Source organism: Megalobrama amblycephala, linkage group LG8 (assembly GCF_018812025.1).
Source record: "Megalobrama amblycephala isolate DHTTF-2021 linkage group LG8, ASM1881202v1, whole genome shotgun sequence".
Lineage (NCBI taxonomy): Eukaryota > Metazoa > Chordata > Actinopteri > Cypriniformes > Xenocyprididae > Megalobrama > Megalobrama amblycephala.
In genome coordinates this window covers 14423395-14443916 of record NC_063051.1, presented here as the reverse complement: position 1 = coordinate 14443916, position 20522 = coordinate 14423395, and the positions used below count along the sequence as shown (strand labels likewise).

General features: G+C 42.4%; 1 protein-coding gene across 6 annotated transcripts in view; it reads right to left on the bottom strand.

The window, feature by feature from the left end:
* pik3r6a (phosphoinositide-3-kinase, regulatory subunit 6a) overlaps positions 1-20487 on the bottom strand; it is a 37242-nt gene extending 16755 nt beyond the window's left edge. For 3 of the 6 annotated variants that reach the window (XR_007186126.1, XR_007186127.1, XM_048199569.1), the window contains exons 1-5: positions 20115-20482; positions 14564-14684; positions 4627-4700; positions 4175-4289; positions 3263-3333 (exon numbers count right to left, since the gene is read on the bottom strand). Coding sequence is in view for 4 of the 6 variants with exons in the window: in XM_048199569.1 (XP_048055526.1) it covers positions 3263-3333; positions 4175-4289; positions 4627-4700; positions 14564-14684; positions 20115-20193 (460 nt within the window). In the remaining 2 variants the exon portion in view is untranslated. Of the gene's footprint in view, positions 1-1009; positions 2792-3262; positions 3334-4174; positions 4290-4626; positions 4701-14563; positions 14685-20114 lie in introns of those variants that run through there. The other 3 variants (XM_048199572.1, XM_048199571.1, XM_048199570.1) reach the window with 2 other exon arrangements.
* Between the last annotated feature and the right edge of the window lie 35 nt (positions 20488-20522).

The following is a 20522-nucleotide window of genomic DNA, read 5'->3' as shown; positions in this document are numbered from 1 at the left end:
ACCGATGTCGTAGTTGACCTCTGCCGGGTTGAGCTTGCGGGAGAAGGCACATGGATGGAGTCTACTTGGCATCCCCTGCTGCTGAGAGAGGACCGCTCCCACTCCGGTGGTGGAGGCATCCACTTCCACGACGAAAGGTAGGTCAGGGTTAGGGTGGACGAGGAGGGGAGCGGTGGTGAAGGCTCTTTTGAGGGTTTCAAAGGCGTTGGTGGCTTGTGGGGACCAGGACAGAGACTTGGGCTGGTGACGGAGCAGGTTGGTGAGTGGACTGACGATAGTACTGTAATCTTTGATGAAGCGACGGTAGAAATTGGAGAATCCGAGGAAGCGCTGGAGTTCTTTGATGGTTGTTGGAGTGGGCCAGGTCTGGATGGCGGAAACCTTCCCCTCGCCCATCCGGATGCCACTGTGGTCAATCACGTACCCCAGGAACTGGACAGAGGGCTGGTGGAAGGAGCACTTTTCAGCTTTGAGGAAGAGATGGAATTGCCGTAAGCGTTGGAGGACCTCCGTAACGTGGTGGCGATGTTCGGCCAAGCTCCGGGAGTAGATGAGGATGTCGTCTATGTACACCAGCACAAACCTGTGGAGGAACTCCCGGAGCACCTCGTGTATGAAATCCTGGAATACGGAGGGGGCGTTGACCAGGCCATACGGCATCACAAGGTATTCATAGTGGCCGGTGGGCGTGACGAAGGCGGTCTTCCACTCGTCCCCCTCACGTATCCGGATGAGGTTATACGCGCTGCGGAGGTCCAACTTAGTGAACACAGTGGCACCGCGGAGACGTTCCAGGGCCGCTGGGACGAGGGGAAGTGGGTAGCGTAACTTGACTGTAATTTTATTCAGGGCACGGTAATCGATGCAGGGCCGCAAGCCTCCGTCCTTCTTAGCCACAAAGAAGAAGCTTGAAGCAGCAGGGGAAGTAGACGGGCAGATGTAACCTTGACTAAGGGCCTCTTTGATGTATTCCTCCATGGCCTTCTCCTCCGGTAATGACAGGGGGTAGATGCGTCCCCTGGGCACTGGCTCACCCGGTAACAGATCGATGGCACAGTCCCATGGCCGGTGTGGAGGTAGCTTGGAGGCGCGTTGCGGGCAGAAGACGTCACTGAAGGGGGCGTAGTCCGGGGGAACTTCCACGGAGCGCTTCTCTACAGGACTTTCGATGGACGTGGCGTTGATGGAGAGAGTCTTGGAGAGTGGAGAGTTCAGAACAGGAAGTGCTGGGAAGCAATTGAGGAAACAGTGGTCGCCCCACTTCAGGACTTCGCCCGTGCGCCAGGAGATGGTGGGACTGTGTTGCTCAAGCCATGGGCGCCCTAGAACCACGTCAGCGGTGGACTCCTCCAGAACCAGCAGATGGATGTTTTCTTTATGAAGAATCCCCACACGAAGTTGAAGTGGTCCCACACAGTGACGAATTGTCTTACGGCTCAGGGGTTTGCCCGTGATGGAGTGGATTTGATAGTTAGTCGGAGACGGGGAGGTCTTGAGCTTGAGTTGTCGACAGAGGGCGCCGGAGATGAAGTTTCCTGCTGACCCTAAGTTGAGGAGCGCCACCACTGGAATAGAGGCATTTGCAGCAGTAAGGTTTACAATAGTAGTGAGTGGTTTCATTTTTTTAATTGGAGGGAATTATCGCACTCACCACGGGCCGAGGAGGACGGGTTGGGCATGTGGAGATGACATGCCCCGGAGATCCACAATACAAGCATAAATTCAGGGTCAGCCTTCTCTGTCTTTCCGTTGTAGTGAGACGTGAATGATCAATTCGTATGGGTTCGCTGGCTGGTTCTGGAGAGCTGACGGGTTCGGACCGACGGAGGAGGATGTTCGAGAGTGACTGGCCCTGGTGCTCGAGGAGACACGACTGCATACAAGAACCCACGCGGATGGCGAGTTGGATGAAGCGTTCGAGTCCTATGGAGTCCTCGTATGCAGCGAGATGCAGCCGCACATTAGGCTCCAGTCCTTAGCGAAAGGTGGTGATGAGGGCTTGTTCATTCCATCCGCTGGTGGCGGCTAGCGTTCTGAACTGCAAGGCATATTCGTTACCAGAGTTATTTCCTTGTTTTAGATTATAAAGTTTCTCACCAGTCGATGAATCCGATAGAGGCTTTCCGAAGACCTCACGGAAGTGAGAGACGAACGCCGGATATGATTTCACCACAGAGCCTTTCTGAGTCCACAGAGAATCAGCCCTTACCTTGCAGTTGTGAGATGATGAACGCGATTTTAGCCGTGTCGTGGGGTAGAGGTGCGGCTGCATCTCCAGGACCAGTTCGCATTGGAGAAGAAATCCGCTGCATTCCTCCGCCGATCCTGAGTAGGGCGCCGGTTTGGCCATGGGACTGGCGGTGAACGCTGGAGAAGGAGCGGTGAAGCTGCAGCGTTGGTGGAAGACGGTGAGGATGGTTGTGGGGTGAGTGCTCGGTGCAATGCGTCCACGAGCTCTTGAAAAGGGTCGTTGGTGCTCATGCTGTTGACTGTTGTTATGGTCCGGTCTTCTGTTACAACAGAGACATGGAGGCAGACGTAAAAGCAACACAGGTAGGTTTATTGTTGAAACAGCAGAGCAAATGGTTATGGAGGAGTGATAAAGCAGTTCTTGAATGGTGAAGAGAATGTGATACTGTCCTTATGGTGTGTTTCAGATGCGGATGGAGATCGGCGTTGGAGGATGATGGCGGAGACACTCACACACACAGGCAGGTAGGCACACGAGGAGAACAGGAGATGAAGGAGATGGAGGAGACGACTGGAACAGGTAAGTATGGCGTTTGGAGTCCTTAAGGTAAGCATACAGACGTTGTAGTGCAAACGAGACCGGACAAAGACTGTGTGTGAGTGTGGGTCTTATATGGTGCTGGTGATTGCAGTGATGATGAGGTGCAGGTGACGGTGATCAGTACTCGGGTGATTGAGTGCGCTGTGGTTGGTGGATGGTGGAACCTGACGTGTCTGTGACATTTATGTATTTGACGATAATATTTCATATTTTTGTTTTTAATATTTTTATACTTATTTTATTTGTATTGTGCCTGAGATGTTTAGTTATCTAAATGCTATTGTGTAAGGGGCTAAGCCATTTGAAATATTTAAAACATGGCCAACGATAAATTATTAGAAAGTCCCACCGGTATGTGTATTAAACCTTGATAGCTTACTGAGTAATAAGTTGTTGTCAGCATATATTATGCACAAACATTAAAATCATAAATATTACTTTGTTCAACCAACCATAAAAAAAAAGACTTACTCTTGGATTGAGAGCCTTTTGGTAATTTGGACTTTAGAAACTCAGCCATCTCTTTGTCCTCCTCCCGTTCCCTGTATAGTAGAGGTAACAATGATGATTACGGTGCAAAGCATTATTGGAGGACTGACTTTCATTTGCTGTTTATGCATGGTCTTCATGTCCTTCAGTTAGTTCAAGGTTTGATATTATTGCTGGGAAATGTATTCTAAAAATATAACATTAATTAATTCATATTTGCATTTTGCTTATTCATAGTATTCTGCTGGTTTAAAAAAAAAGACTTCTGCTCAGTGGAAAGTAAACATGTTCCATGACTTCTATTCAAGCCTTTCAGAAATGGATGGTAATTGACCTACACAGTGTCAGCAACAGGATGTTCACTGCGTCTTTAACATCAGCTGGACTAAAAATACATCCAATGCTGTTCAATCTTTCCTCAGCTGATATTTCTTAAAATGGAGCTGCAATATAGTAATTGTTCTCTAACACTGATAATAAGAATGTATTAAAACTGAAAGAATACATGAAAAGAAAACAATAAATCTTTGAAGCATTTTTGGGGTCAGCTGCCTTTAAGTTATGTCTATATAATGCCATTATTATAGACAAGGCAAAACATAAACATATAAACACTGGATTTAAAATCCAGAGTCAATCACAAAATTTGCAGGCACCAAGCACTGAGCAGAATTTTCGAGAATTCTATTTCTGAAATCACAGCAGCATGGCTTTATTACAAATAAAATCCTATTACTTCTGTATTTAGAGTGTGAGTAATGTTTTTTTTTTCCCTCAGGCCTTAGACAGAATCCTGTCAGCCTCGGGATTGAGCTCAGTCAGAGATTTAATAAAGGGTGCAAATGAATTGTGTGTCAGCTTCCATCATTTTCCAGCATGCTGAAATTGGCTCACCTGAGGCGCTCAAACTCCACGTCATCTACCAGGAAGTCTCTGGTCTCCACTAATTTATGAATCTGTTTCAGAAGCTCTTCCTCCTTCTGTTTATCTTCATTAGACTTGTCATTATCTGAAAATGGATTTAATTAATTAATTAATTTATTTTTTACCAAGCAACAGCTTTCATTGTCATGTTTACTAAGGCTGGGGCACTTCTTTCTCTAAAAGAAAAAACAAAATGTATGCAAAACGAGGTTGGAATTTAGTGGCTTAATTAGGAGTGCATGTTTTCTTGTTGTGCTACTTTTAGAAAATTGTAAAACAATTCAATAGAGAGAGGTCTCTAATTTTAACAGTAACTTCAGTACACAGTGAATGGGACTTTTATATCAGTACTGTAAATGTGCACCTTATGTGTAATTTTTTTATGTAATACAGTATATACCAGAGGCATTCCCAGATCTCACCTGGGATAGACAGAAGCTTTTGAAGCTCTTTCTTCAGTCTTGTAATTTCTTTACATAACTGGATGTCATCCATCCTGTGAAACAAAAACACACACAAACATTGATAAGTTCATATTGTGCTAAAGCATGAGAAGCATTTAAAGGTGCAATATATAAGATTTTCTTTCTGCTAGAGGTTGCTAGAGACCTATTCAAAACAAAAGCGTAGCTTGATGACACCAAGTTTGAGTGCGGAATCTTGGGACATGTGGTCTTCACCTCACAGCCAGTGGAAAACAATTGGGATAGGACTCGGGAAGAAATCATGTTCATGGATGCGATTATTAACATTACTGTAGTATGAAGCAGAGCAGGACCAAGTGTTGTTGGAGCTGAACGAGGCCACTGGAGCGATTGTGCAACACACGCCGCGAGCAGTGGAACTTTTATTATGCCACAGTCGCCTGTGCTGCTTCCACTTTTCTGGTCATGAGTATGAGGTAACACGCCGCTGTTTATCATATTAGATACATTTGAGTGTGTTGAAAATGTTACCCTGTGCGTTCGCTCGGTGGCTGTTATGAGACACTTGTTGCACACTGCAGTAAGCTAGATCGATTTTAGAATGCTGGATGGCTTGTGTTGATAAATAGCATGCAATTAATTTTAAAATGTATTGTATGATGGAGAAAATGCTGTATTACTGTTACTAAAAATAAAGCTGCATCTGATTATGCTATGTTAGCTACTTAACAAAATAGTGTTTTTCTCTGAGGCATGGTAAAGCATGGCACTTGCAAAAAATCAAGAAAATTAGATAAGACTTAAACAATAAGACTAAACGTGTTGAGCTATATAACAATAATTAGTTTTCTGTCTATAAATATATCAAAACAGTTGTTCCCTTGTCTATTAAAACATGTAAACATTAAAGTGTCTTTGGTGTTTCCATGGTTTCTACAAAATAAAAACGGAAACCGAGGGTAACGCAGGTTTGACACAATTGACAGGTGTAATGACTGAGACAAATCAGACACAATTATTTGTTATAGTTAACCAATAATTGTTTAAAGCTCACTCTGGGGTCTGTCCCCATCCCCAAAGAAAACCAGCCTTAGTTTTATTGCCCTGAAGAATTTGGGTATGTTGCACGTAGAGAAGCAGTGACACAAGGAAATGCATCTTCCCTGCATTCTCCACACAGAACACAGACATCCCTGCATTAATTTATAGACATATAAATTAACATGCATATCCCCAGGAAATGGTATCCATTATTGCTGTTTTTGTATTGAACTCACTGTATTTACGTTTTATGATTTTGAAGTTTTATGACATTCAAGGTAACCTCAATTATGCCATGTTTAGTGTCTATGGGTTCGTATCGGGAAGATTTAAATGCTTGTGTATGCGGTATGTCCATACCTGCACAACACATAAGTATTACAAGAATCTTTAATAGTTCTTCTTCAAAAACTCTTTTGTGTATGTTATGTGTTAGTTTAGCTATGTGTTTGTGAGTTAGTTAATAAAGAAATTGTGCACAATACATGTTTGGTTCTGACTCTGTCTGCTAATAAATTGCATCTTAAGTGATTTAGATCCTGACTACATGCTCTGAGTAGTACTGTACAATAAGAACAATGTTTTTCCATAACCTGGAAATGAACATTTCTTAGAATTAATAAACAATCAACACTGAGTGTCCTCTGGATGAACAGGTTACTTGATTTTAACATTAATCTTAATGTAGCTACATCCAGTTAATCAGATTAACTGATTTACATATTCATAATTAATCATAATTCATAATCATAAGGAGTTATGAATAATTATTTATATTTCCCTTTTGAGTTAATTTCGCTATACAGGCGACTCCTCACATGTCCCGGAGCCTTGGTTAAAATAGTAATTTTCTCACGAATTTCTCACAGCGGGTTTTCTGTGGGTCTCCCTCGACAGAAATTGTGTTCCAATTGTTCGGGTTGAGAGAAATGGAAACAAAGTGACATTGCCAACTACTGGTATGGCATGCATAATACAGTGTTTTTAGTTGTTTTCGCAGATCCGTGTGAACGGGGATCATTTCGACAGTTGTGTTGTTTGTACAAAAATACAAAGGAAAAACGTTTCCATTTTTAGTACATTGTTGTCGTGTAAATGTACCCTAAGTAGAGCGGGGAAACAGGAACTAAAGGAAACTGAGCAGAATGTCAAAACCAAACAACCGTTACAAACACTATACTGCCTACTAAGTAAAACAGTAGGCATTATTCTACTATTAACATTTAAACAGTTGTTTTCTACACTGTTGTCACATGACCTCATCATAATTCAAATGGTCAGATAGCATTATTTAGAATGCATTCAGTCCGTAAACCTGTTTGCTCATGTCAACAGTCATGCCAATATCACTGTTTGCTATAAATCAGCATTTCAGTCCCATTTTAAAGAAAATATGCAGGCTAATGGTGAAGATGTACCACTGAATTTCTCTCTATATCTCTCTGGTTCAGTTGAGACAGACAGTGGAGGCTGAGCACCAATCAAACACTCGGGAAGAAATGCCCCACTGATTTTGCAATAGGCAAAGCTCTTTCCCAAACGATTGTGATGGGAAACAGATATCCATGATTTAGACACTCTGGCAGCATCAAAAGCAAAGCATTAACATTTTAATGAGGGGCAGCTGGCTGATTGTAGCTCTTGTTAATGGGAACAGGAAGGATGGATGAATGCAGATGTGATCTCAGATCAACTTTATAAACCACTCAAGGCTTGTAAGTTTGGCTGTTAACTATAATTTATAATTGACAAAACTGGTTATTGCATTCATATAGTAGTTTATTGTCCATGTAGTCATTGTGTTTAAAAATCTGGAATATGAAAATCTTGCTTGCAAAAGATTATTAATATTATATTAAAGGGTTAGTTCACCCAAAAATGAAAATTCTGCCATTAATTACTCACCCTCATGTCGTTCTACAACCGTAAGACCTTTCATCTTCGGAACACAACTTAATATATTTTTGATGAAATCCGAGAGGTATATGACTCATCCATAGCCAGCAATAAAATCAACACTTTCAAGGTCCAGAAAGGTACTAAAGAAATCGTTAAAATAGTCAACGTGACTGCAGTGGTTTAGCCTTAATTTTATGAAGCAACAAGAATACTTTTTGTGCGCAAAACCAAAACAAAACCTCTTCTGTGTGATTCTCATACATTGTTTACATCCACCGCTCCCAGGTTCTACGTCTGCATGCCGACTCATTATTGGCCGGCTCCTGCATCAGCATCACACGCATACATCATGCTGCTCACGTGATCAGCTTTGGCCAATACTGAGCTGGCATTCGGACGTAAACACAGAAGCCTTCACTGAGCTTACTGTGGCTAGTATGTAAGGATAATGACGGAAGAGAAGAGATTGTTGAATAAAGTTGTTTTTGTTTTGTTTTTGTGCACAAAAAGTATTCTCGTCGCTTCGTAAAATTAAGGTTGAACCACTGCAGTCACGTCGACTTTTTAACAACGTCTTTAGTACCTTTCTGAAACTTGAAAGTGTTGGTTAAATTGCTGTCTATGGACGAATCATATACCTCTGGGATTTCATCAAAAATATCTTAATTTGTGTTCTGAAGAAGATCAAAGTAATATTAAAGTAAACCTTTAATATTATATAATTTTAATATCAATTATAATAATCTGTTAATCTAAAAACAATAACAACATGGCTACATTTTGAACTCGCATTGCTACTTAATCTATTACATTACTACCCGTCAGATTGTCCTACCCAGGCTTACTGCACGTGCACACATCAATATTACATCATTTTTGTCAAGATAAATAACACAAAATTACTGTATTTGCATTGTTGCAAGGTAGGTTTAGGATTGGGGTAGGTGTAGACATTAATAAAGCACATTTTTCACTGTCGATTTGTACTTTCTAACGAATAATGCTATATCAGATTGTGCTACCACAAATGTACTTGCATTATTGTATGGGTAGGTTTAGGGTTGGGGTAGGTGTAGATGTTAATAAAGACTTAAACCACATTAATACCATGCTGGAAGCACAATATGATTGCATTTTTCGCTGTTGAATTGTTTTTGCTATGTGAATTGTTTTTGTTTGTGAATATAGGAGAATTATGGCCAAGTCATTTCAAAGTGCCACACTTCCAGCTGCCAACAGTTGGCACTTTTTTAACTGAATATTGCCATGTAGATGTCTTAAGGCCAGGACTATTATCAAACATATGAAGTTTGGAGCAGATCAGACATTGTATGCCTGCGTTACTAGAACTTCATGTTTTGTGGCATTTATTGCATACATTAGCATTTAGACGTGACCAACGAATTAGGATCATGCCAGGGAGACTAAACGAGCAAATGCATGCTGGCATGCAAACTTTGCCCGCCCAGCGTTGGTATAAATATGGAAGCAGGTGCACGCATCAGATTGCTTTTCGCTGAGGAGCCGAGTCGGTGACCTGGTCACAGCAAAGGAACAGCAGGTATGGCAATGGGACGTGATGTCTCTATCCTTCAGGGAACGAGGGCTACCATACGTAACTGAGACATTCCCTTTCAGTCGGTCACTACTACATGGTGCTTTGTTGGGATCCCCAACAAAGTGCCATGCTGCTGGCCACTTCCAGTGTCCTGCATAAGCTTCCTTAACCCCCACTTACCTATAGGTCAGTGTCATGCTGGACGAGTCATTACTGTCATTCCGCATGACCCACTCAGTGAATTTTGATAATGCTGGGAAAGCTTGCCCCCTCGGAGAAAGGGAACATTGCAGAGCCACATCCTGCCCGAAGGGAGGTAACATGTGGAAAATACATATGTACGAGCCAGTCTAGGGTAGTGTAACATATGGCATGTCCCTGGGGTGGTTCCAGCCCGTGGGGTGAAGAGCACACCGCCAGAGATGACAGAGTGTACTCTTTCGAGGGAAAGACACTGGCTAGACAGCAGAGTAGCCATACTGTGGAAAAACACATGGGGTCACCGCAGGGACCAATGCATATGGGCACCCAGCCTAGTAGAAGTACCTACAGCATACGAGAGTTAGGCCTCCGCCACGTCTGACTGCTGGAGGATTACGGAGGAGCTCACTGGATTAGCCATACTGGGTAACCAACTAGAGCAATGAGCGAACGTATCTGGCCAGATGGCGAGAATGGCGCAGAAAGCCAACACTTTAGCGATTTCCCCGTGCTACTAGCAGCTGGAGGCAAGTATATACGGGAGGGAACTGGCTCTACACAAAGGCTATAAAATCTAGTGAACATGTTAGGTGTTGCCCAGCCCGCAGCTCTACAGATATCTGTCAGCGAGGCACCTTGAGCCAGCGCCCAAGAGGAAGCAACATTCCTAGTTGAGTGTGCTCGCTACCCGAATGGGCAAGGCGTGTCTTGGGATTGGTATGCCAAGACAATAGCATCCACTATAACCTCTGCTTCGTAACAGACGAAGAGCTGCTTTGAGGTCCTGAAGCTTTGCCTTCTGTCCACATAGCACCGCAGAGCACGGACGGGAAAGAAAAAAAAACTAGGGCTGGGTTTGCCTCCTCTGGGGGCAGCGCTTGCAGACTCACTACCTGGTCCCTAAACAGGGGTGGTAGTAGGGCTGCACAATTATTCGAATTTCTAATTGCGATTACGATTACGAATGCCACGATTTCGTAATCATTCAAAGGCGCGAGTACATGGAAAAATATCCACTTACATTATTCTGCATGCTTAAGAGATGTGTAAAAAAAAAAAAAAAAAGGAGCTACCAGTGACGTACGTGTATGCTGATATGTTGAACGCACGCGAAACACCAGCACCCACGATTTTTTAAAAACCGTGTACATAGCCTATATAAACACTGATAGATGGACCTCTCTCTCAACCTTACCCTAAGGAGAAAATCCAGCGCGACTTTGAGCAGACCAAGCAAAACATGATTATGTATTTCTGCTATGCTAGTGACATTAGGCATCTTTGGGGGTCTTCCCAGCGGGAAGAACACTGTTCGACTAACAGGTTCCACTTCAACGCATAGAGGCGCCTTGTAGAGGGGGCTCTAGCGGAAGTGATGGTGTCTACCACTGACTGGGGTAGGTCACCTAGAACCTCCGCATCCCATCCAGGGACCAGACATGGAGTTTTCAGAGGTCTGGACGTGGATGCCATAGGGTGCCCCGTCTCTGAGAAAGCAGGTCCTTCCTCAGAGGAATGGGCCAGGGAGGTGCTTGGAGCATCAGTCCTGGGAACCAGGTCCGGTTGGGCCAGTACGGCGCAACTAACAGGACCTGCTTCTCATCCTCCCTGACTTTGCACAGTGTCTGTGTCAGAAGGCTCACTGGGGGAAATGCATACTTGCGCAGGTCCCGGGGCCAGCTGTGTGATAGTGCATCTGTGCCAAGGGTTCCATTGGTCAGAGATTAGAACAATAGGCAATGGGTCAAGTCCAGAGAGGCAAACAGGTCTACCTGTGTGGCTCAGAAGAGGTCCCATACCAGCTGGACCACCTGGGGATGGAGTCTCCACTCTCCCGAAAGTGCAGGCTGTCATGAGAGCTTGTTGGCTGCACGATTGAGCATGCCAGGAATGTGAATGGCACGAAGCGGCCTCAGATGCTTCTGACTCCATAGGAGGAGATGGCGGGCGAGTTGTGATATGCAACAGGAGCATAGACCACCCTGACGGTTGATGTACGCAATGGTCGCAGTGCTGTCCATATAAAAAAAATTTAGATAAATAATTTAATTAGATTTAATAAAATTTAGGCAGTTCAACACCGACTGGACATGCTCCTTTGTGAGGTGTGCTGTCTGGTTGCCCAAATCCAACTTCATACCGAGATAAGGGTTTCTCTGCACAGGGGAGAGTTTGCTCTTATCCCAGTTGACCTGAAGACCCAACTGGCTGAGGTGCCTGAGCACCATGCCCCTGTGCTCACACAACTGTTTTTGTGAGTGGGCTAAAATGAGCCAGTCGTCAAGGTAGTTTAGAATCCTAATGCCACCTTCTTTCATTGGAACGATAGCTACCTCCACGACCTTCGTGAAGACGCAGGGCGACAGGGCCAGCCCAAAGGGCAGGACTTTGTACTGATATGCCTGACCCTCGAAAGCAAAGTGCAGAAACGGCCTGTGTCGAGGTAGAATCGAGTACACTGAAAGTACACGTCCTTCAGTTTTGATCACTGCAAACCAATCCTGGGGACGGATGCATTTGAAAATGCGCTTCTGCGTCAACTTCTTGAATGGCAGCTTGTAAAGGGCCCTGTTCAAGACTCGCAGGTCCAAGATTGGCCTTAAACCACCGCGTTCTCGAGCCATACCCTGCTGTCCACTGGCGTGTGAAGGAGGGGACGAGAGTGGCGAGGCTTTGTGGCATCGCACACTGTCTTCCTCACCTACTTCTTCAACGGGGAGCGAGAGCGCTGAGGCATAACATGTCATCTTCGGACTGCTGAGAAGAGTGGAACGAGAGCAGCGAGGCTCTGTGGCATCGCGCACTGTCATTCCCGAAGTCTCGAGTCCCAGAGATATTGGAAACTGCTAGGTAGAGGCTGCTGCTTAGGCTGAGCAGGGGTGGAGGCAGCCACTGGAGGGCGCCCTTAGCGATGAGCGGACAGAGAATCCGCAGCCGGTGACCGGGTGGAGGCAGCAGCTGGTCGCTGCGGCAGGATGTGCTTAATAGCCTCTGTCTGCTTCTGGGCCTCTGAGAACTGTTGGGCGAAGTTTTCGAGGCCGTCGCAAAAAAGGCCGCCCTGGGAGATCGGGGAGTTTAAAAAACGATTTTTGTCAGCCTCCCACATATCAGCTAGGGTCAGACAGAGGTGGCGCTCCTGGACCACTAACGTGGACATCGCCCGACCCAGGGAGCACGCAGTGACTTTCGTCGCCCTTAGGGCACCATGGCAAGAGAAGTGGAAGCAGCTTCTCCACAGGCTCTGTAGGCCTTGTCCACAAGCGAGGACGAGAACCTACAGGCCCGGGAGGGGAGCGTAGGGTTACAGCACCAAGTGTTAGTGGTCTTAGGACACAGTTGCATCGCACCTTATCCCTTTGTTGCCCCGCCATCGAGGGTAGTGAGGGAGGAGGGGGGACCAGACCTGCTTCTGGCAGTTAAAGGTGCTGTCCATGATCTTGTCACCTCCTCATGCACTTCCAGGAAGAAAGGCATTGGGGCAGCATGCTGAGAACCAGCACGGCCCCCTCAAGAAACCAGTTGTCCAACCTTGAGGGTTCGGGACACGGTGGAGGGTTCCACTTGAGCCCGACACCCGCGGCGGCCTGGGGAAGCATCGCAGCCAATTCACCCCCCGATGCAGTGATCGACATACTATCCGCCGGCAGAGCCCCGAAGGAGATGGTTGGCGCCCCTCGGAAAGGACCGGTGCACCCCAACAGAAGCTCCACTGGCGGCGGTGGAACAGAGGAGTGCTGGGCCCAAGGAGGTCTTTCATTTGTTGGGTTGGCCAACGCTGTGATCCTCAGATCACCCATGGGATTAGCCAAAGTAGCCCTCTTCCATTGTGCATTGGCTCATTTAGTTACACTCGAAGAGGATTGGTCTCGCTGGCGTGATCCCAATTTGTCAGTCACAACTGACGTGACATAGTAGTGACTGACTGAAAGGGAACTATAATTAAGGTGTATAATCAAGGTGTAAATTGAATATTTTTTAAAATAATTTTTCCTCTCAGCACCAATTGTTTTAATAAAGAACACAAAACAAACTGTGGGTTATTTATTTGATTGATTGAATTGATTCAAATATTGACACTCCCAGTTTCTTTAAATAAAAAAATTAAAAAGCTGCAAGCAGCGATGAAAGGGCCCTCGCACCCATGTCACCGCCACCCAGGGCTTTAGGAAAACAGAGCACGGTGGGCAATATGCATTTAAGTATATAAATATAGAAGGACTACGTCAGTCATTTGTATTTGCCACACTTCCTGCTACCAGCTGGTGGCGATTGACTACAACTAAATTTTGCCATGTACTGTAGATGTCTTCAGGCCAGGGCACTTATCAAACACATGCCCTGTTTGAGGCAGATTGGACATTGTATGCTTAATCTACAACAACTTCCAGTTTCATGACGATAAAAGCATGCTTTAACACTCAGTGTTTCTAGCATATTTAGCACTCAATTGCATATTTTAATATGTTGCTAGTAGTGCATCACAGTGTTAAACACATCACTTCCTGTTTCCAGTGGGTGGCGCTATTACTATAACTGAATATTGTCATGTAGATGTGGCAGGACTGTTCTCAAATGTGAAGTTTGGGGCAGACATTGTTTGGGGCAGACACTGTATGCCTGAGTCACAACAACTTCCAGTTTTGTGGCGTTAATCGCATACATTAGCCCTTAGCCAAGTGTTGCATGGTTAAATGTGTTTCTAGCATGTTTGGTACTTCATGGCATATTTAAATGTGTTTCAGGGAGTGAATTACAGTGTAAAGAATGCCATTTCCTGCTGTTAACAGGTGGCAGTATGACTAACTGAATATTTGCTTGTAGATGTCTTGAGGCTAGGAATATCAAACATGTGAAGTTTGGGACAGGTCGGACATTTTATGTCTGACTTACAACAGCTTCCTGTTTCATGGTAAAACATCAGGCCGCCACGGACACGCCGTTCAACGAAAACTCAATAGGCTTTGTCATAATTACAGCAGAACATACCAACTTTATAGCTTGTATGAGGGGCCTTAGATTATTTAGAGTTCATGTCAATTCAAATGCTGCTGTCAATAAAGCAAAAAGAGAAAATCCTGAAATGTATGCCTAAATTTTTAAATTAAATGTTTCACTGTTGGCCCTGATGACATAATGTGTAATAAAAAAGAAGAAGCATTTTCATTAGTGGTTACAGACATTTGGGCCCCACAGTATATATTATAGATATTTACATGTGAAGATCAGTTTACTCACATATATCTGAGCTCAGATTCCCTCCTGACCAAAATGTCTCTGATCCGTTCAATTTTACAGAGTTCCCCCTCAATGTCCCCCACTGTGATAGTAGAGTCCGCCATTGAGACCACATCTGCCTCTGTAAACAGAGAAACGAGAAGATCTGGACTGAAACCACACTGATCACGACCACAAGGAGATGAATACAGCTCAAATTGCGTTCTGTAGAAAATATCAGATTTAATGCAACGTCTTCTCTCTCAAGATTAGCAGTGCTTGTGGACAATTTCTGAAAAGTGAAGATACACCAATCACTAAACAACCACTGAGCCTCTTTAAATAGCACAAGTAAAAGAAGTGCAAGTAAACATCTACATTTCCTTCGGGTCTATTGTTACTACCTTCTTCCTTTTCTTTAAGAGGTTCTTAACCTCTAAAACCTCTTCACGAATTCATCCGTATCCCTCCTGCACAAATAAATCAAAGCTTTAGCAGCAGCAGAAAATTGCAGCATGTCCAGGTTACCCGCCTCGGCTGTCAGACAACAAATTATTACTTACAAGGGTTTAGGAGGCCTAGCATAACTCTTCGCCTGATCCTACAATTGGTAATGTCACTGCTGATGTCTCCAGTGGCATGCTTTCTCATGAGTGGCATGGTAATCGTTATGCAAGGCTGAAGCTAATACGTTCTGTCAGTTTTACATTTACTTTTACGTTTAATCATTTTTCCAGATGCTTTTATCCAAAGAGACTTACAAATGAGATCAAAAGAAGTAATCAAACCAACAATAGGGCAACAATATGTAACTAAATGTTGTGACTAGTCCTTGTTAGTCTAGCTAGCACAGTACATGTAGTAGTTTTTTTTTTTTTTTAGATTTACAGAATAGAATATTAAGTGTTAGTATTAATGGGTCAAGTGTTGACAAAAAAGATGCCTCTTTAGCCATTTTATGAAAATGGCTTAAGTCTCAGCAGCTCGGGTTGAGTTAGGCAGGTCATTCCACCAGCAGGAAACAGTCAAGGTAAAGGCCCGTGGAAGTGATTTTGGGCATCTTTGGGATGGCACTACAAGCCCACAAGGAGTTTTACTGTGAGATGAGGAAATATTCTGAAAAAAAGAGGTGATTCCATTTATATTTGTCCAAACAATATAAAGTGTCTTCGTTTGTTTATTAGTAACAGACCACAGTATATTGGCCAGAGCTGCATTTCTCAAAAGCATCGTAAGCCTAAGTAGATTGTAGAACCATTGGTGCCAATGGGCTCTACAATCAACTTAGCATACAATGCTTTTGAGAAACGCAGCCCTGGCCAATATACAGTGGTCTGTTATAGAGTGGTCTGGAATACTGACAAACAACAAAACGATATACCAATCTAAAACAATTATAAAATGTACTTGTATAGAAGTGGGTTTTTTTTAATTTTCGCAAAAAAAAACAAAAAAACAAAATTTAAATTGTGACCAGTCACAGCATCTAAAATACATATTTTCCCTTTCACAGTCATATACATTTTAACCTAAATTTAAATATTGATCTTGATTAAATAAATGTGATTATCATTATATATACAGGTGCTGGTCATTTAATTAGAATATCATCAAAAAGTTGATTTATTTCACTAATTCCATTCAAAAAGTACAACTTGTATATTATATCAATTCATTACACACAGACTGATATATTTCAAATGTTTATTTCTTTTCATTTTGATGATTATAACTGACAACTAAGGAAAATCCCAAATGCAGTATCTCAGAAAATTAGGATATTGTGAAAAGGTGCAATATTGAAGACACCTGGTGCCACACTCTAATCAGCTAATTAACTCAAAACACCTGCAAAGGCCTTTAAATGGTCTCTCAGTCTAGTTCTGTAGGCTACACAATCATGGGGAAGACTGCTGACTTGACAGTTGTCCAAAAGACGACCATTGACACCTTGCACAAGGAAGGCAAGACACAAAAGGTCATTGCAAAAGAGGCTGGCTGTTCACAGAGCTCTGTGTCCAAGCACATTAATAGAGAGGCGAAGGGAAGGAAAAGATGTGGTAGAAAAAAGTGTATAAGCAATAGGTATAACCACACCCTGGAGAGGATTGTAAAACAAAACCCATTCAAAAATGTGGAGTAGATTCACAAAGAGTGGACTGCAGCTGGAGTCAGTACTTCAAGAACCACTACGCACAGACATATGCAAGACATGGGTTTCAGCTGTCGCATTCCTTGTGTCAAGCCACTCTTGAACAACAGACAGCGTCAGAAGCGTCTCGCCTGGGCTAAAGACAAAAAGGACTGGACTGCTGCTGAGTGGTCCAAAGTTATGTTCTCTGATGAAAGTAAATTTTGCATTTCCTTTGGAAATCAGGGTCCCAGAGTCTGGAGGAAGAGAGGAGAGGCACACAATCCACGTTGCTTGAGGTCCAGTGTAAAGTTTCCACAGTCAGTGATGGTTTGGGGTGCCATGTCATCTGCTGGTGTTGGTCCACTGTGTTTTCTGAGGTCCAAGGTCAACGCAGCAATATACCAGGAAGTTTTAGAGCACTTCATGCTTGCTGCTGCTGACCAACTTTATGGAGATGCAGATTTCATTTTCCAACAGGACTTGGCACCTGCACACAGTGCCAAAGCTACCAGTACCTGGTTTAAGGACCATGGTATCCATGTTCTTATTTGGCCAGCAAATTAGCCTGACCTTAACCCCATAGAAAATCTATGGGGTATTGTGAAGAGGAAGATGTGATATGCCAGAACCAACAATGCAGAAGAGCTAAAGGCCACTATCAGAGCAACCTGGGCTCTCATAACACCTGAGCAGTGCCACAGACTGATTGACTCCATGCCACGCCGCATTGCTGCAGTAATTCAGGCAAAAGGAGCCCCAACTAAGTACTGAGTGCTCTATATGCTCATACTTTTCATGTTCATACTTTTCAGTTGGCCAAGATTTCTAAAAATCCTTTCTTTGTATTGGTCTTAAGTAATATTCTAATTTTCTGAGATACTGAATTTGGGATTTTCCTTTGTTGTCAGTTATAATAATCAAAATTAAAAGAAATAAACATTTGAAATATATCAGTCTGTGTGTAATGAATGAATATAATATACAAGTTTCACTTTTTGAATGGAATTAGTGAAATAAATCAACTTTTTGATGATATTCTAATTATATGACCAGCACCTATATATATATATATATATATATATATATATATATATATATATATATATATATAGAAGAGACCATAAGCAGAATGGTTGCTATTTTAGTATTATGTTATACATGTTATTTATTAAAGGTGCCATCGAACGTTTTTTACACGATGTAATATAAGTCTAAGGTGTCCCCTGAATGTGTCTGTGAAGTTTCAGCTCAAAATACCCCATAGATTTTTTTGTATTCATTTTTTTAACTGCCTATTTTGGGGCATAATTAGAAATGCGCCGATTCAGGTTGCGGCCCCTTTAAATGATCACGCTACCCGCCCACGGAGCTCGCGCTTGCCTTAAACAGTGCATAAACAAAGTTCACACAGCTAATATAACCCTCAAAATGGATCTTTCCAAAGTGTTTGTCATGCATACTGCATGCATGCATCGGATTATGTGAGTATTGTATTTATTTGGATGTTTACATTTGATTCTGAATGAATTTGAGGCTGTGATCCGTGGCTAACGGCTAATGCTACACTGTTGGAGAGATTTATAAAGAATGAAGTTGTGTTTATGAATTATACAGACTGCAAGTGTTTAATAATGAAAATAACGATGGCTCTTGTCTCCGTGAATACAATAAGAAACAATGGTAACTTTAACCACATTTAACAGTACATTAGCTACATGCTAACAAAACATTTAGAAAGACAGTTTACAAATATCACTAAAAATATCATGTTATCATGGATCATGTCAGTTATTATCGCTCCATCTGCCATTTTTCGCTGTTGTTCTTGCTTGCTTACCTAGTCTGATGATTCAGCTGTGCACAGATCCAGACATCCTGCCCTTGTCTAATGCTTTGAACATGAGCTGGCATATGACGGGCGTACACCCCGACTGTTACGTAACAGTCAGTGTTATGTTGAGATTCGCCTGTTCTTCGGAGGTCTTTTAATCAAATGAGATTTATATAAGAAGGAGGAAACAATGGAGTTTGAGACCATGTACTGAACTCTTGTTATTCGACTATGCCAATATAAATTCAATTTTTAATTCTAGGGCACCTTTAACATTTTAATTATAGCTTTTATTTTTATACCTTTGGTTTTCATTTTAATTTTAGCTTACGTTTTAGTAATTTTGTAATGTGCTTTAGTCTTTTTTTTTTTTTTTTTTTTTCCTTTATTTATTTATTTATTTTTTAATATACAGATTGCAGATTAAAAAGCCCTTTTGGTATTCCTGTACTTTCTAAAAGCCAGAAGTGCGAAACAACATGCACTACATTTCTTGTCTGACTCTCTGATATTAATGCTATTTATGAATTTTACTTTTTCCCCTTTCTTATTTGGCTCAGACCCTCCCTATTTCCAAACCATCAACAGGCATCTTAAGGTACTGAGATGACACTATAACATCTAGATCACAAATTCATGCAAAGAGAGCTGTTCAAAAAGCCAAGAAGCAAGGGGCTCCTTCATGCACAAGTTAACAACTCTACTGAAGCATTGAGGCTTTTTATGGCAAGTTAGGCATTCATAAAGAAAACTCATTCAAATGCAAGTATTCTGAGTGAGAAAGCAGAACGGATGTGGTACAGTAGAAAAAAGAACTTGAGAAGTGCTGCAAAAGGAATTTCTTGGTTTGATATGTAATAGAAAAAAAAAACATATAAATCATATGGACATTCATAGTTCTTACTTCAAAAAAGCATACATTTGACAGTATTTTTACAGTAAATTTACATAATGCAATGTCAAAACATTTACAAGTTCTCATCATGGTAACATATATGGTAAGGTATATGGTTGTGTATGGTAAAGGTAACACAGTTAACAAATTAACAGGTATTTACTGTAGCATTTTACAGTCTTTTTTGTTTGTTTGTTTGTTTGTTTGTTTGTTTGTTTGTTTTTTGTAGAAATTGTAGAATTGCTTGAGTAGACCACGGTTGTTTTACCTTGATGATCTCCATATTAAGATTATTTAGCAGAACTCTATTAGTAAGGTTCAGTAACAAAGCTTCTGGGAGACAGCAGAAGGTTCACTGCCCTGTGCTAGAAGAGCACATACATTTTAACAATGAAGCCATGATACTGTCAACTCCACAACAGTTCTTCTATCCTGAATCCCCTTCATACATCTGTCATTGTGACTGAGATTCCAAATAGCAAAATAATACCATAATAGCATACAACCTACACAAAATCTCCAAAGATACATTTAGAACATTTAAGTTATTAGTGACTAACTATGAGACTCAGCATAACATCTCTTTCAACCTGAACTCAATCTCTACATGAGCTGAAGTTCCACCTGTGGCTTTCAATCTGCACAAAGTCCAAAGGACAAGAAAATGCAAGTGTTCTGACAGATTTTGATACAGTGACAGGTGAGGGGATACCTGTTTGGTCCACATCTGTTTTCCATTTCGTGCATTCCAGGGATCCATACTGACAGGATGCTCTGCGCTTTTCATCCATTACAAGTCACTGAAGCCTTATCTTATACGAGTATTTTAACAAATCCTGACTTAGTTGAGATATGCAAAAACAAGAGAGCACGCTAAAATTACGCAGCGGATCCAGCGGTTCTCGTTACTGAGGAAAATAGGAGGCAGAGGATTACTAGACATCATTACGCACCTACAGCTGTTGCGTTGCTGTTCCTGACTCCTTGGCGACATCGTGTGGTCATTCGAAGAACAACAACAATAACGACATTTGTGCCGTCAGGATTCTTTTAAAGTTTTGTGCAGTATTATAATAAGTGTTCTTCTTTGTGTGTGTGTGTGTGTGTATATATATATATA